Source organism: Toxorhynchites rutilus, chromosome 2 (genome assembly GCF_029784135.1).
Source record: "Toxorhynchites rutilus septentrionalis strain SRP chromosome 2, ASM2978413v1, whole genome shotgun sequence".
Taxonomy (NCBI): Eukaryota; Metazoa; Arthropoda; class Insecta; order Diptera; family Culicidae; genus Toxorhynchites; species Toxorhynchites rutilus.
The window spans coordinates 319646295-319664579 of NC_073745.1; the positions used below are offsets into that span (position 1 = coordinate 319646295).

General features: G+C 41.2%; 1 protein-coding gene across 27 annotated transcripts in view; it reads right to left on the bottom strand.

Moving 5' to 3' along the window:
* LOC129771300 (potassium voltage-gated channel subfamily KQT member 1) overlaps positions 1-18285 on the bottom strand; it is a 1095885-nt gene that overhangs the window by 283660 nt on the left and 793940 nt on the right. For all 27 annotated transcript variants that reach the window (XR_008742331.1, XM_055774795.1, XM_055774796.1 and 24 more), the window contains 2 exons: positions 8299-8381; positions 8055-8230 (listed from right to left, as the gene is read on the bottom strand). Coding sequence is in view for 26 of the 27 variants with exons in the window: in XM_055774795.1 (XP_055630770.1) it covers positions 8055-8230; positions 8299-8381 (259 nt within the window). In the remaining variant the exon portion in view is untranslated. The remainder of the gene's footprint in view (positions 1-8054; positions 8231-8298; positions 8382-18285) is intronic.

The window sequence follows — 18285 nt, forward strand, 5'->3', positions numbered from 1 at the left end:
AAACTTGAAAATTAGCATGATAGCTCTAGCGTTATCAAGCGTAATTTTCCAAATATGCAGCGTGCAAACCTTTAAGAAGATTTGTAATGACACGCTCAAAGACTTGCAAATAGTGCTCTACACACCCAAGCGTGTGATAGAAAGCCAAAACGAAAGGTTCGAAATTATAAAAAACAATCACGATACACCCACTGGTGGACATACAGGAGTCACCAGACTATACAAAAAGTTAAGCAGACTCTATTCTTGGAGTGGCATGAAAAAAGATATCAGTAGCTACATCAAGAAGTGCATAAAATGCCAGCAAAATAAACACACAATACGAACAAACGAAAATTTCGTCGAAATTAAAACACCCCAAAAAGCATTCGACTGCGTATCGATTGACACAATTGGACCATTTAACAGATCCAATAATGGAAACCGATACGCACTGACCATTCAATGCAACTTAACAAAATACATCATTATTAAACCCACAATAGACAAACAAGCATCCACCATAGCCAAAGCCTTCATAGAAAACTTAATTCTGGTCTATGGAATTCCAAAACTCATCCAAACAGACCAAGGAACTGAATATAAGAACGAGTTATTCGAAAACATAGCTTCATTACTGAAGCTTAAACAAAATTTTTCCACTCCATATCACCCTCAATCAATAGGAAGCCTGGAAAGGAACCATCGTTGTCTTAACGAGTACGTAAGGCAATTCGTCAACCAAGCACAGAGTGACTGGGATGAATGGTTGCCTTACTACACATTCTGCTACAACACAACACCACACACAGATTTCTCATACACTCCATTCGAGTTAGTTTTTGGAACGAATGCTAAATTACCACAAAACCTCACAACAAGCACATATGTAGAACCAATTTACAACATGGATTTATATTACAAAGAACTTAAATATAAACTACAAATAGCATCAAATACCGCTAGGGAAATAATTGATAAGGTAAGAAAAGCCAGAAATGAGACACAGAAAACCATGGCTAGACCATCAAAAGTAGCCATTAATGATCTAGTATTTCTATCAAACGAAAACAGATCCAAATTAGACAAAGTATACGTAGGACCATATATAATAATTGACATTAAACACCCTAACGTAACAATAAGAGATGATCAAACCAATAAAGTCCAGACTGTACATAAAAACAGAATAATACCATATGAGCAACCCCACCCTAAGGGGAAAGGGATACCTAGTTAGCAGTTAATCCTTCCGACAGTTATTATCAAATGTAAAATGTATATATTAAACAAATATTAAAAATAAATATATTTATAAGCAAATAGAACACCCAACGAAGACAATACGTATAATCATATTATAAGGATAATCTTTATAAACAAACTTAATTTTTACCTGAATACACGAAAAATGTACATATCACAAACATTGAATAAACACTAAAATTGTAAGGTCAGACGAATCTTTCCACCTAATTTAACTTGAATGACTTCTCAATGTTACGTCATTCTCCGAAAGGGGAAAGGTGTAATATGATCACGCTTAAACCCAACTCATCAATATTCAAGACCTCTAAGGCAATAAACCACCCCCGAGGGCGCTGGGCGATATAAACATAAAATGTGATACGATACCCGAGCCAGCAATCTGGCCCAAGGGTTCGTTTACTATTTATGATTGTATAACTCGACGCGCACCAACGGCAGCGGCGAGTTTGTCTTCCTTCCGCCCCGCTGCGAGTTTAGCTAGCAGCAGAAATTTAACCAAACATGTGGCGCGCATCCGGCACACATGTTTCAGCACTTTCTTTTCCTATTTACTTTGACCCACAAAGAAGTGTTTTCTCTCTCTCTCCGAAGAACGCGTCTGACCAAGGCCATCACAGCCCACTCTAACTGCTGGTGCGATGCTCCGCCCAGCATAATTTGTAAATATTCTGTGTAGAGTTTAAGCCTATTTTTGTAAACTAGTATTTAAGCCCCGAGAGTCTTTTCTTTAAAGATCAGATGTCAGTTGACAGTATACAGTAGAGAGGCGACGCTTGTACGAATAGCGTTTGTGTTTATTAATTTACCAAATCCGAAAGTCGACGCCACTGAATGGCGTAAGATCCTTCTTCTCGTTTACAGTTGGGAGAATGAGCAAATTTCTAAAGCTCTTCCGAAAATGCAGACACAGTTTGTTCGATACCGGAAAACGATCAAACGTCTGCGAGACCACAACAAACGTTTGAAGGATAGAATAAAAGCTATGGAGGAGTTCATGCTGAAGCCTCAAAATAGAAAATTGCTTCCCGAATCGGAGGAAATTCTGGTAAGTGTTTCACTTATTTTAACTGTATTTACGCTATTCTCTGAATATTGAAACTGATGTTCTATGGATATAATTATATGATTTTTGTTTCTATATTACCAGAGATTTGCCAAGAATAACGGAGTTTTGAAGGAGTTGTGTGCCATGAGGAGAGGTCAGCCTTTCAGTGAGGCATTACGAAAATTTGCAACAACGCTCCATTTTCATTCCCCTCGAGGATATGGATACGTTCGACAAATTTTTGGGAATACGTTGCCTCACCCAAGGACTATCAGACGATGGTATGTAAACGCGGACGGAGAGCCGGGGATCACTGGCCAAGCTCTGGCGGTGCTCAAACAAAAAGCGGCACAGAAAGCGGCAGAAGGCAAAGAGTTGCTGGGATGCCTACTGATGGACGAAATGGCGATTCGTCAGCAGGTTCAATGGAATCGATATAAAAGCATCTTCGAAGGAATCGTCACCTCAAACACGTTGGATGAAAGCATTACACCAGCTAAAGAGGCCCTCGTATTCATGGTCTCGGGGATAGAAGAATGTTGGAAGATTCCTGTAGGATACTTCCTTACCGATGGTGTGAAGGCGAAGGACAAGAAGAACTTAATGATAATAGTTCTTCAAAATCTGCACGAAGCGGGGGTCAAAGTGGTAGCAGTAACATTCGATGGTACAAAGACGAATATAGCAACTGCCAACGCTCTGGGGTGCAACCTCCGGATTGATTCTGGCCATCCGCTAAAAACCAGTTTTACTCACGTTTGCAGTTCATATGAAGTGTATATATTGCTTGATGTAGTACATATGCTTAAACTAGTACGTAATACACTTCACGCTAAAAAAGTTCTGTACTCAAAGAACGGCGAGGTAAAATGGGAGTACATAGAAAAATTGAATGCATACCAGAATAGAAGAGGCTTTAAGATGGCAAAAAAAACTTTCAGACAATCACGTCTTTTTCGAGAATAATAAAATGAAAGCCATATTGGCCATCCAAACGCTGAGTAATGGTGTCGCATCAGCACTGGAGCGTTTAATTTCCGAACCAGACTTTAAGGAATGCACTGCCACCATCGAATTTTTAAGTGTCTTCAACGATATATTCGATATATTCAACAGCATGAACCAGGACGCAAAGGATTTCAAGAAAGCTATTTCGATTGAAAATATTGACCTTCTCACACCTGCTTTTCGATTTGTGGAGCTGTACATAAAAGGTATAACTTATTGTAAATTTGGAACTAAAAACTATTAGAACATTTTATTTCCAGGCTTGAAACGAAATGATGGTACCTCAATACTCAAATCTAGAAATCGAACCGGCTTTCTAGGTTTCCTGGTTGCAATTGAGTCGTTCCGAAATTTATGTCGAGAATACTGCGAAGAAAATACCATCTTGAATGCAATATATACATACAGGTTAGCTCTCACATCTTTTTAATTGGCTCAGTCATAGCTTAGGCTATTTTTCAGGTTTAGTCAGGACCATCTCGAACAATTTTTTGGATATATCCGATCAAAATCTGGCTCAAACAACAATCCGAATGCTGTGCAGTTCAAGGCAAGCTATAAAAGGCTACTTCGGCACATCGAAATAACGGGTTCTGTGTACGCCAACTGCACGGATCTTAGTATCATACCACTTTTGAGTTGTTCTGAGCCTGCAACGAATCACCTCAACCTACCAGAGGTTTTAAGTGATAGTTCAGAGGACTACGGAACTGGCAAGGAGTGGGAGGTATTTTGTCACGATGATATCACCTCATATGCATTTGAAACCAATATTGAAAGGCTTACAAAACAAGTCCATTCCAAAATTGCATGCTGTGATTGTAAAAGTTTTCTGTTGGATTCAGAAGCAATGATTATGATCCAAAAGGCAGCAGAATTTGAATTTATGGTACAATATTCATTGGTAGCTTAAAGAAAGAACTAATAACAACAATACACTTTTTCAGGCGATAGCTGGAGGACAAAGAAAACGCAATATTGATGCTCAAGTCGTTTTGAGAAAATCACTGGCCAGGAGCACTCGTCTTGACATACTTCTTCCATGTGACATCAATCACCAACTTCATCTGCTGCAAATTATATGCAGTACGTATATAAATAACAGGATGGAAGTATATGCACAAAACGTGATTGACTTCAAACCGTCTATTAGACAGAAGCTGACAAAACTAATTCTCTTCGAAGGCAACTGAGCAAGTCTCAGAGCCTTTCTCCTTCGATGAGATGTTCAATTTCATTGCCTGTTTGATTAGATTCTAATCATTTTATGAACTTAATTTTTTGGACTGTAAGGTAGTTCGGTGCAGTCTGGGTAGCGCTAAATGAACTACACCAACACTATTCCTCGTGTCAGGGGTGGCCGATCATTTTCCTTCAGGTATACGCAAATCAAAAATAAAAAGAAATAATTTTTTGAAACTAATCTTCTCATATTAAACGAATTATTGAATATTTGATTAGTTTTTTTAGTATATCTTTGCAAAATAACATCTCCAACGCTCATCATCAAACATCATTTCCGTAAAAATCTAATCCACAATTTATACTATGCAGCACCATTCACAGAATGACAATCGAAAATTCGAACCGGATCAGTTGTGTGACGACATCACTCGAAACGAAACAAATTTTTAGCTTTACTTTTCAGCCGAAGAACACAGCTATCACCGCACTAAAATACCTTCTTTACATCTGGCTTAAAACGCACGTAAACGTAAACGTCATATTTAACTCGAAACAATCGTTAAATTCGTGAAAATTTAAAGAAGGGAGTTTTGAAATCTTATAAATAGTATGTAGATTTTTAAGTTATTCGATTACTTAAAACACGTAGTCCTGACGCTTACTTAGCCATTTGGTTGTATATTTCCAAATATTTTACAACACAATAATCACAAAAACTCACCATTATAATATAAAATCAGCATCAAACACAATTTCAGTTTCATATTATTTCACAATTTTCGAGGAAACGTATTACTCTATTACATAGAATACATATTGAATACAGAAAAGTAAATTTTCATTCATTATTTTTTGTTCTAGAAGTGTGTTAATTTCGTCCTTAATTTCGTTTTCCAAATGGCGCAAATCATTATGGTGCCTTCAACGCAAAGACAATAAATGAAACGCTTGCAGCGTAAAACGTAATGAATATAATGAATATAGCAATGAGTATTTCATAAAGTATCAGTATATTCCACAAATTGTGCTCAATCGTCTTAATTTACTTTTGTGTATTTTTTAAATGGCTGCAGAAAACCACTTCACGTTTTGACCCACCTGGTAGTATGTTAAGTGCCTTGTTTTACACCAGCTTGAGAGTTTGGCAGTTCTCGCGAGTGACAGTGGTCGCAAATTGCATTTGCGACCCGGACATGTTTGACGCTGTCAAATCCTATGTGCTAGTATACGGATGCCCTCAGGCTGGGGATTTATTCTTGCTCTCGCGAGAACAATAAACAAGCTGGCCATATGTCGTAATTTGCTTCCTTATGTCAATGCATATATGTCTAATGAACTATTCATCGCGAATGCACTATCGGTGGTTTCTCGCATTTGACACACATTCGGTCACAGGCGATCATATATTTATTCCTATTGCTTTATTTATCATCTAAATTTATATTATCGCCTTCCAAATAGACACCTTCTGAACCAATACACTTTTTCCATCTAACAATTCAGTCGTCGAAACACTTTTTATAGCTGTACTCAGAAAATGGCTTCAGCGAATTAGTTTTTTTTTGTATTCAATGCTGTCAAAACGGGTCCCAAGAGCGGTATTTTGAATCTCGAAAAATAGGAAAAAGTCACACGGGGCCATATCTGAAAAGTACGATGCTTGGTGTACGATAGATGAGCTGGTGCATTATCGTAGCAAAATCCAAGTGCTATCCTGCCGCAAATCTCTCTCTATTACGATAAAGAACAAAAATACACCTTTTCACGAATATCTGAGAACCATTATATCGGTTTTGTATGCAATGACTGAATTTTCAAGTTTTAAGCCCTTTTGAATACAAAAAAATAATTTCGAAACTAATAACGCAAGTTTGTGATACTCTGTAGTATAGTTTTGGTGATTCATCACGATTATACGCAAAAAAACATCGATATTATTCAAAAGAAAAAAACCGAATTGTGAAGATGTGACCTCATGATATTTCAAAACGTGCTGAAGGTCTTTGTTGACTATAAAACAGTGGGACAAATTGGAAAAGGTTACAGCAAATGATGAAAAAATAGAAAGCTAAGTTCGGAACACAACCGTTTATATTTGTTTCACACTCCCTTCTGTTCGTCTAAAACTAGTTTCACGTTGTTTGTCGGCACTTGGATATCGAATCATGCGAAGAATAAACCCAGCATGGAATCGAATCACAACTTTGTATCCGTGGTTAGTGAACAGTGCAGCGCATCATACCATACCCACTAGACCATCCTGGCTTAGAACTAATAGGCCCATAAATCATGGCGGCTTACCCAATTTAATAAAGTTTTCAACCCTCGAATCAAGAGTGCACCTTCGCATAAATAAAGCAACAAAAAATGAAGAATACCGGAAGCTTAACAGCAAGTAAGGAGGCCCGGTCTTCTTCTCCTTCTGGCACAGAGAGCCCGGAGGCGAACAACTAGAGCAATTCATAAGTGTACGACGATGCTCGTGCCTCGGCAATGGTGGAGAAAAAAGATTCCAGCCGCACAAGCATCTGCCGGAAGCTCAATTGCGTGGAAGAGGACCAAACGAGGAGTGGAACCGTTCTATCCACACAGACTTTTATAATGGGGCTACAAACAAATACCATCCCGCCCTGGTCAGTAGCTGGGTGCTTCTTACGGCTGGAGAGTCTGAGAGGCCGACCGGGATGGGTGGTCCGGAAATATGTTCCGGCCGAGCGCAGGGAGTAGATGAGATGTTAATTGTTATGATCGCATAAAATGAATAAAGTTTGCGCCGAGTGCAGATAGCAAGCACCACCTCATTCAGATTGCTATCGGACAGGCGAGAATATAACAATGAAAAATGGGAATTCTGGCCGAATTGGTGTTTGTTTTGTTCGCTCTCTTTAGGGGGAGGTGGCTTTTTGTGTCTATTGTGGAAGCGAATTAATTTTTTGATGGAGAAAATTCAGAATGAAAAGATTTAATTCCATAAATTATCGCACTCCAGTGATACTGTCGGTAAATTCCGACCCGGAAAGAGTCGTATTTGAACAGGGAGAGAAGAAAGTAAAGGTCGAACACAGTCTGAATGTGTGTAATGCAATGACTTTTCAATCTTCCACTCGGGATAAGTTTACCAACAAGCGAAGAGGGAGAAATCAATATCCACATTTACGGTGATGGCAGAAGAAAAAAAAAAAAGAAACGAAAAGCGAAGTACAACATCAGAAAGCTTTTACGACAATCTGGATGTATATTTTCATATATCTTCCGGTACTTTTCCATTTTTCACATTTCATCCCATTTCGATGACATAATGATATCTTCGCTTCGGCGGACGCATTCCGTGCCATTGCTCTCAGGCAAACCCGGCAACAAAATGCCGATAACGGACGACGTGAAATTATGTTCGCTTTCGAAGAATAGGAGTGGGAGGAATATAAAAAGTCCCATTGCTCCGGGCTGCGAGAAATCGATACCAAGTCGCAAGGATCGCAAGCAGCGTCAAAACGACTGACCAAAGCCAGTGACCAACATCATTAGTGCCGGACCACGTGTTGCTCGCGTGATGCCCGGGTGTACTTACTTGTCTATGAGCATAAACGACGCTCCCTAGCAGTTTCCATGTGCCACCGCGTCGGTCCATCCGCACCATACGCAGGATCTGGAAGAATCGCAGGCCACGCAATGCCGTCGTTGCAAAGACCTGGCTGGATGATCTCATCACTAGAACCACTATTGACGCTACTATCGTCACTATATCTGTAATGGGAATCGGAGAGAATGGGACATTTGATTCATTATTGGGAGTTGCGACATCAAATACGTACCTATAATACAAAAAGGTCTTTTTAAAAATTTTAACCTCCCTATGGGTCCTTGATAGCGCGAGCGGCATCCTGATGACCATAACCTGGTGGAGAGATGGCAAATTGTGTCGTGAATTATTTTGTGAAAATTATTTGATTTCCAAGAAAAAAAACAATTTTTTTCAATATTCATTTGTTTCTTTTTCTAACCAGTTTCATTACTAACAATATTTTTGCAGAATTTTCCCACAAAAGTATCCACCATAAGTATTAAAAACAACTGAATAGGTTTTGGTTTTGATTTTTGAATGTATTCGATACGTCGCTCTAGTCATGGGCATAGAAAATAAAATAAACGTAAAGTATATTTTTCGCACAAATTTGAAAAATATAAAGTACATTTTCTGTCAATGTGCAAACATTATAGAAAACATGAAAAAACATGCAGTTGATGATTGAACATACTAAAAATTTGGGATGGTGATTGTTAACCAGAAATTATTAACCCAGCAGTTGTATGAATGAAATTAGATACAAATTGGAAGAAATGTTGTTCAATGAGCAAGTCAATAATCATAATCATAGCTTGTCATAAACGTAAACTTACGAGTATAGCGTTCAATACAGACATGCGTGTGGTTAGAGATTTCCAAAGGATACACCACAAAATAATTTTCCTAGAACTTTTATTAACAACAATAAGAATACCATCCAATCTATCGAATTCTCTCCCTCAGATTCTTTTTTGTTTAACGCACGAAAAACACTTCGGATACCGTGTTTTAGTAGTCAAAAGAAGCTAAAAAAAAAGAAGGCTTCGATAATAGACTACCAGAAGTTATTTATTCTTTGTCCCTGAGTAGCGATTCGAAACGGACAATGTTTATTTCGAAAAAACTCGTAAAAATTCGAAGAAAGTTTCTGGATCCTTTAAGGCGGGATTCTACCTATTCGATTTGATGCATGCTACAACTCAATGCTTCTTGCTTATTGGAATGTATTGGAATTGGTCTTGTTGAGCGATATTGGGGCAACTATGTTATTTATTGACGATTATCATAATCTTATATACTATAAATAAAATCGCTAAAAAAGCGCGGTCGTCGTGAACATTCGTAAACGGTCGTAAATGGTCGTATTCTCGACGTAAACACAAACACAGTGAGAGGGTGAGCAGTGAGCAGCTGCGATGTGTTTTTTGTGTGAGAGAGTGTGCGCGTTTGCATGTGTTATGTATGTGAGACCATGCGCGTCTTTTTTTTTTTTTTTTATAGAGGTGAGGAACGCTCTTCCAGCCTTATCTGGGAAGGGATAACCCAAACGTCGAGTGGGGATCGCACCCACAAAAACCAAGCCCTCTACTCGTAGCCTCATTCCCCCCGGGACCACATCTAGGCGACTACTTCAGGGGGCGGCTGTGCTCATGCACTTCACGAGTTTTCAACGCTAACTAGCGTTGATCCTTCCCTTTTTCTCTATACATCTCATTTACGTTTCCGTTGTACTCCGCCACGCACATCTGCTGCACAGGCTTCCTTTTACCCGTCGAGACGTGTACCGATTAGGAATTGCCCTCCAACTTGACGCGCAACCCGTCACAGTCACCCTCGCGGGGTTTCTCACCTGTCGAGACGTGAACCGATTAGGAAGCGCCCTCCAACTTGACGCGCGCCCCGTCACAGCCACCCTCGCAGGATTTCTCTTCCCAACGGAGCGCCGATTAGGCAGTGCCCTCCAACATAACGCGCACTCCGTCACAACGACTCTCGTGGGGTACTACACTTTGCAACAGCCCTCGCATTTGTTCCTCTTCTATGGTCAGGGGTTATTACTACGCTGGTCGGCCCTCCACTTCCGCTGTAGCTCGGACATGATGTGTATGATTACACTGTTCACAGCGTTCCAGGTGCCCTCATCGCGACACATTTTCTCTACTATGTTCCCGGCATGAAGGGCAGGCAGCCCCTCGCGTCTTGCGGTGAACCTGGGACACACAAATACCACGTGTTCTGGTGTTTCCTCCACATCTTCACACTCCGGACAGAGTGGCGACGTTGCGTGCCCGAACCGGTGCAAATATTGCCTGAAGCAGCCATGTCCAGACAGGAACTGTGTCAGATGAAAATTCACCTCCCCGTGCTTCCTGTTCAGCCAGGTCGATAGTACCGGTATGAGCCCATACGTCCACCTGCCTTTCTCCGCCGTGTCCCATTCCTGCTGCCACTTCAAGAGTGATTCTACTCTCGCTGTTTTTCGGATACCCCTGATTTCCTTTCGTCTGTAGCACTCTCTGTCTTCCGCCAGAGTGATGCCAATAGGGATCATGCCGGCGATAACGCAGACTGCCTCCAACGAGATCGTCCTATACGCGCTCGCAACTCGCATCGCCATGAGCCGAAACGTACGGTCCAGTTTTCTACGATTCCGGTGGGTTTCGAGAGCCGCAGACCAGGCTGGTGCTCCGTACCGCAGTATGGACGAGGATACAGCAGCCAGGAGACACCTTTTGCTACTGCAAGGTCCTGCGTTATTCGGCATTATTCTCGCTATCGCGCTAATGGACTTCTCTGCTTTCTCGCAGACGTAGTCGACGTGGTTGTTGAAATTCAGCCGGTCGTCGATCATAACTCCCAAATATTTCAACCTACGCTTAGAAGGTATCACGTGTTCCCCGACTGTAATTTCCGCTCGCTGCACGGCTTTGCAGTTACTCACCAACAATACTTCCGTTTTATTATGAGCAATCTGCAGTTTCGCTGCTTGCATCCAGTTCTCTACTGAGACGATGGACTCGATTGCAAGCATCTTCACCTCTTCGAGTGTCTCGCCTGCCACTGTGAGAGCGATATCATCCGCGAAGCCCACGATCTCCACGCCTTTGGGAAGCTTCAGATTCAGTACACCGTTATACATTACGTTCCAGAGCGTTGGGCCCAGGATAGAGCCTTGTGGTACGCCGGCCGTTATATTCAACGTTGTCCGCCCCATGCTCGTCTCGTAGACTAGGACGCGGTTCTGAAAGTAGCTTCCTAGAATTCTGCACAGGTACCCAGGAATCTTCATACGGTGTAGGGACTCGGCAATGGCTTCCCAGCTAGCGCTGTTGAAAGCATTCCTCACGTCGATCGTTACTATAGCACAATGTCGGTCGCCTCTCCGCTTTTGCTGTGATGCCTTCTCTGCTTTTTCAACCACTGTCCGGATAGCATCAACGGTGGACCTGCCTTTCCGGAATCCAAACTGCATCTTTGACAGACCATGGTCACTCTCCGTACATTTCGTCAGTCTGTTGAGGATAATCCTTTCCAAGAGTTTCCCGAGCGTATCCAGCAGGCATATAGGCCTATAGGATGTTGGTACCCCCGGGGGCTTTCCTGGTTTTGGCAGCAACACTAACTTTTGGATCTTCCATTTCTTAGGAAAGTGACCATCATCCAGGCATTTCTGTAGCACTATCCTGAAGATGTCCGGGAACGCCTGAATCGCCGTTTTCAAGGCCGCGTTGGGGATTCCGTCGGGGCCGGGCGCTTTCTTTACCTGCAGTCTCTTCGCCACTGCTACCAGTTCTTCATTGGAAACTTGAGAACGTTCGGTAGCTATTTCGGCGTACGGTGTCGGTGGCCATATCGTAGGATCATGCGTCGGAAATAAACCCTCCACAATGACCTTCAGCTTCTCGGGACACGATTCGACGGGCGTCACAGGTCCTCTGATCTTCGCCATCACGACTCGATACGCGTTGCCCCATGGGTTGGCATCTGCCTCTCGGCACAGCTCCTTAAAACAGTTCGCTTTGCTCATTGTAATTTCCCGTTTCAAGGCGGCTCTAGCTGCTCGGTACACCGTATTACGTTCCTCTCTATCAGCACTGTTTCGTGCTCTCTGAGCGCGTCTTCTGGCTCGAAGACAGCTAGCGCGAAGGTTGCGGAGAGAGTCGTTCCACCAGTAAGCTGGGCGTCTTCCATTTTTTGGTGCAACTTTCCTCGGCATGGTAGTGTCGCATGCTCTCACCAGTAGATCTGTCAACTTTTCTGCGTTCCAATCTGAAACTCCGCTATCTAGACGAAGTACTTCGACGAAAAGGTCCTTGTCGAAAGCATTCGTCTTCCACTTCCGCTCACAGCTTGTTGTCCTCCGAACTCTCACGTGGTTTCGTTGACCGATTCTGTACCGGATCGCCTGGTGATCACTGTGCGTATACGACTCGCACACTTTCCACTCCGTACTCGCCAACAGCGACGGACTGCAAAAAGTAACGTCGATGATGGATTCGCGCCCATCTTTCCGGAAAGTGCTGGTGGTACCTTCGTTCAGTAACGTTACTTCCAGCTTTGCTAGAGCTTCCAGTAGACTGTACCCTCTGATGTTGGTGCATCTACTTCCCCACTCCACCGCCCAGGCGTTGAAGTCGCCTCCAATGACGATCGGTGTTCTACCAATTAGTTCCTCGGTCATTGCGTCTAGCATCTGGTGAAATTGATCAGTTGTCCATCTCGGGGGTGCGTAGCAACTACACATGAAGATTCCATTAATTTTGGCGATTACGAAACCTTCATGTGAACCTCCAACCACTTCCTGGATAGGATATCTGCCCATCACCTGTATTGCAGCAATCCCTAAACTATCCGTCGCCCAGCTGCCGTTATCACGGGGTACTCGGTACGGCTCCGCTATGATTGCAACGTCGCATTTTGTCTCTGTTGTCGACTGCCACAACAGTTGCTGAGCTGTGTTGCAATGGTTCAGATTGATCTGAATTATCTCCGTTACTGCGATTCTGCTAACGCCTTCTTATACGAGGGACCATGCGCGTCTGCATGTGTTCATTTGCTTGTGTGTGTGTGAGTTTGTGGAGTGTGTGTGTTTTGGAAGATGTGAACAAAAACAGTGTGAGAGAGTGAGCAGTCAGCAGCTGCGATGTGTTTTTTTTAAAAGAGAGTGTGCGCGGCTGTGTGTGTCTTGTGTTCGTTTGTGCATGCATGTGCGTGAATGTGTTTGTCTGTGCGTTTTTTAGAGTAGAGAGTAGATAGTAGCGAGTAGAGACTAGAGAGTAGAGAGTAGAGAGTAGAGAGAGTAGAGAATAGAGAAAGTAGAGAGGAGAGAGTAGAGAGAGTAGAGAGTAGAGAGTAGAGAGTAGAGAGTAGAGAGTAGAGAGTAGAGAGTAGAGAGTAGAGAGTAGAGAGTAGAGAGTAGAGAGTAGAGAGTAGAGAGTAGAGAGTAGAGAGTAGAGAGTAGAGAGTAGAGAGTAGAGAGTAGAGAGTAGAGAGTAGAGAGTAGAGAGTAGAGAGTAGAGAGTAGAGAGTAGAGAGTAGAGAGTAGAGAATAGAGAGAATAGAGAGAATAGAGAGTAGAGAGAGTAGAGAGAGTAGAGAGAGTAGAGAGAGTACAGAGTACAGAGAGTAGAGAGAGAGTAGAGAGAGTAGAGAGAGTAGAGAGAGTAGAGAGAGTAGAGAGGGTAGAGAGAGTAGAGAGTAGAGGGTTTAAAATGAAGAGCAGAGAGTAGAGAGAATTGAGAAAAAAGTGTCAAGGTCAAAGTTGAAAGAGCAACAATTGATCGCAGAGAAAGAGTAGAAGTTTGAGATATAGAGACATTTGGACTAAAAAATAAAAGCAAAGTTGCGAGTGCAACAGCAAAGTTATTCCAATGACTTTGGGGTAAACTTATTAAAACATTGAATTGGGCCGCTAGTACACCAGAATAATGGAACAACAATATTATTGATTATAAAAACAATAACATCAATACATATGTTGGAGCAGTACGCGATCGCACACTACTGAAGTGGAAACAAAATTAATGAAAAAAACGCTCATATCCATTGTTTTTCACATTTAACTTGTAGCATGTATCATGTTGAATAGGTTGAATTCCGCCTTTAGTTTAAACGGTGTCATTCACATTCCTTTCAACCCTGCCGATACCTTAACGATGATTTGTACTTTCACCACGGGAAGGGTAGGAATATTAGAATCACATTCGTAACCAGAGGGGTGCTTTGGACGAAATTTCGTATATCAAGTATATCAAGAGCATTCATTGCTGGCCAAACTTTTGGCCATTACGGGCGATTAATTGTTCAAATGTTAGCCCGCGATCTACCAACGTTGACTCTATCGAAGAGTCATTAAAAAATGAATGTAGAACTAGGCGAAAAAACAAAGTGTTTACCCTTCTGTACTCGCTTTCAAAATCATAACTCGTATACTCGCGCACGGTGTCACAGACTGTGCTGCGTGTCTGTAATATTGCTATTGTGTAATTTTAGGTGTTATTGGAATTTATTGAAAGTTAAAAAACATACAATTCTGTAGTTGAAAACTACAGAAAATATGTTTTCTTCAACTTCATTCAGTTTCAGAGGTAATTTAATTCAGTCTCCCCAAAACACAATTATTGATTCTCGGTCTGTGAGACCGTATGGTCGAGTATAGGAGAGTTAACTAAAGGAAAAACATAGGTCATACTAACAAATATTCAATGATAAATTACTCTAGAAAAGAGAAATAATTATCAGTTAATAAATAACTGATAAGTAACACTTTACTTTCTATGTTTTTTTAAGGCAATTGTCATTTTGTATGTTCATAAAGCATTCCATAAAAAAACATCCGATATGATTATCAGTTTTCACCCGACTGTATAGAACTGCAAAATAGAGCTAACCAGAAAAATTTCTTCCAACTAGACTTACATAATAGGGCCCAATATTCAATTTTAGAATTTTCTTTTTTTTTCTTTTTTTATTTCTTTTGCAATGGCGTGTTTTCGAAACGGTTAGATGACGATTAGATTCATTCAATTTATGTTTGTACAAGTGGGAAGTGTCTTGAATATCCAGTGGAAAATTAAACGCTGTCCGTTTTTTTTGACGCGTTTCAGTTTCACCCAGTAGTCGTGTGAAAAACAGTTGATCCGTGATTAGCGAGCATTTTGCGTTCTCGCTCGCTGAATTAATATCCGCGATGTTTCATTTTTTTTTTGAAACCCTAATACACCCAGTTTTTTTTACGCGAGGGATACGTACCTCGTAAAAAAAACCACGTTAATTGTAAAATTCGCGTAAAAAACACCACGTTAATTCGAAAATCCACGTAAAAAAAACCGCTTTAATTGGAAAATCCGCGAAAAATAGCATGTCACTTGATGATAGATATCAAATGGGACTATCCTTACGTTGGACGGAAGTAAAAAGCTCAGTGTTGCTCGCTTCCTAAAGCCCGTAGTATTCTCCTGCAATTTCGTTGGTTACTGGTAGCTAAAGTTCGGTTTTCCTCATGAATGAAGTCATCTGCTGTTGCTAGAAGATTCCCTTGTGATTTGTACACTTTACTGGCGATGCACGGATAGTACCACTGTTGGACCGTCCAGAGCTAAGTAGATAGGGAAAAACATTCACGAAAGGCTGCCCGTAAAACTCCCGTCCCGTTGTACCGCCCGGTGAGCTCCCCGTTACCCAACACCTAAAATCTACGTAAGAATCGTAATAAGGTGTGGCACTAATTTCCTTCATAAGCGCTAAGGTCCGTTGAAGCACTAATAACCGTAGTATGCTCTGATGGAGCATAAAAGAGAAATGCGAGGTGAGGGAGAGATGTGATATTGTACTGGTCTTTTTTTTAGAAAATCCGCGTAAAAAAGCCGCGTTAATTGGAAAATCCGCGGAAACAAATCCACGTAAGAAACCGCGCAAAAAACCGCGTATAAAAACCTGGGTGTAGATGTGTTCCCTTACGTTTGACCGAAATTTGTTTGCACAAAAGTGAGAAGTCGCCATTAATATAGATTCTCCCACAAGAGAGATAGAAGATAGAAGAGGAAAGAAGATGAAGTGATAGTAGTAGTGTGCTAGAAGAGCGAGAGGGATTGTCGTAGTTAGAACGGTGCTTCTATGGCTGTGAAGGTTTTTTTTTCAATAGATATAAAGTGAGATCGAGCGAGGGGTGTAAGTGGAAGAGGTGAAATGCAGAAGAGCAAGTGAAACGTGATTTCAAGGTACATTCGTACGATTCGTCATTGTTTTATTCTGTTTTTGTTTTCTCGCTTTATGTTTGTGTTGTGCTTGCACGTGAGGAGAGAGTTCTGGTGTGAAATTGTTCGCACCGCTCAAATATTAGCGCTCTTGTCTGAGCACAACACCGCTCCCTGAGAGGCCATATAAGTCTTATGGGCCAAGCAAAGACGTGTAGGGTTGTCCATGTTTATACGTCACATATTGTTTTCCATTATCTTTGAATTTGTATTTCTGAAACGACATACCGCACACACATTTTTGTTGTTCTGTATCTGTGTTTAAATGGATTTATGATCATAGATTTGTTGATTTTAGATTTTAGGAGGTGTTTTAAAATTTAATGTTCACACAGATCGATTTTATAATAATCGTGGGGGTTGTAGAGGAATTCTCTAGGTGGCATTCTTAGGTTTCCTAAATATATTTATCCGACGTCGTGATTGGAGGTCGATAACGAGTTTGCTCGATGATCAAATAAATATGTCGCCAGTTTCATTGTTTTTAGAGGAACTATTTTGGTAACCTTCTTCAGGTCTCCTAAATATATCTCTCCGACTTCGCGAGTGGAGTTCGATTACATGTCCGCTCGATGATTAACGAAATTTTGGTTACCTTCTTAGGTTTCCCAAAGTAAGGATTGGAGTTCGACGAAAATGACGAACCATATATAATATAATGTATAGCTGGTCCAATTAATTTACAGGTTTAACTTCTCAGGTTGACTAAAAATAATCTCTGCCGCGTGTTGTAACATAGGAGAATTTCATTTTATCGAGTGGTCGATAGTTCGTGTGATTCACTTACCTCAGTGAGTCCTGATTCTTACCTTACCCCACTAACAACTATCCCTCCCATGATATTCGCTAGGGGACCACGCTACAGAGGCAACCCTTCTGGCTTTCGGGCGGCGAATATCATACTAACATTCCTTCCCTTCCCCTGGTGACTGTAAGGACGTGGCCGGCGTCGTTATTGATCATTTAAAGCTCGAATCACCGAAGATTGCACAACGAGAATGATTTGCTAGTCCCAAGCGTCATTCTGTGTGTTCTTTGTGCAATTTGGTTGGTTCAGGTCAATCACGGAGAGCAACTACGAAGTGTACAGTCTACCCAAGCTCAAGCTCATCACTGTTGTTCTATTCATGACTATATGTCTTGAAAAAAACCTACACAATTATTTCACATCAATGGCAGACTTCATTTTTTGTTCGAACACACGTGCTGTAATGTGCATATTATATCAAACGCAAGCACTGGTTTGACATACCAATAGAAAAGGCTGTGTTTGTGTTGATAGCGTCTCGCAAATGAATGCATTCTTCCTAACGCCGCTTCTGTTAACGCAGAATGACGTTGTCCTGACTACGTTGAATCATCATATGACTCATATAAAAACCCATCGAGCACATTCTCTTGTTTGTTTCTTCTCCTCTAACCACATGTTTATAATTATTGATTCGAAATGAGTAACGAATTTCATAACGAAGGAAGTACCTGAGGTGTCGTTGTTTAATATTTATGTAATATCCGTTTTGTAGCTTCAGAGAGGCAGGGGGTTCGTACATGTGTGATTTGAATAATTTTAATAATTCATTGTATTCATTCAAAAAGCTACCAGATCGCCGACGATGCGCCTGGCTTTAGGCGAAATCAAGTTACTTGTGCATGTGTGAATGAAAAGTTGATGATGAAGACATGATGCCATCTGTCATTTAACAACGTAAATAAATTCGTTCTGTTTGAAAAACGAAAGACGGTTAACATATTTGTTTATTGTTATATTAGCATAAACATTATGTTTAATCAAAATTGCTAAATGAGGAATAAAAATAGAGAATTGGGGTGAGAATTTGGGGCTATATGTGTATTTTTCGAAGTCAAGTTTCAGAAAAAATATGAAATAATTTGTTTTTCGGTAAAACGGACTTTTTTCTGCATAGGGCCACCCTAATCGGTTTTAAAGATACGGTAATCGGTATCCTAGCGGTATCATA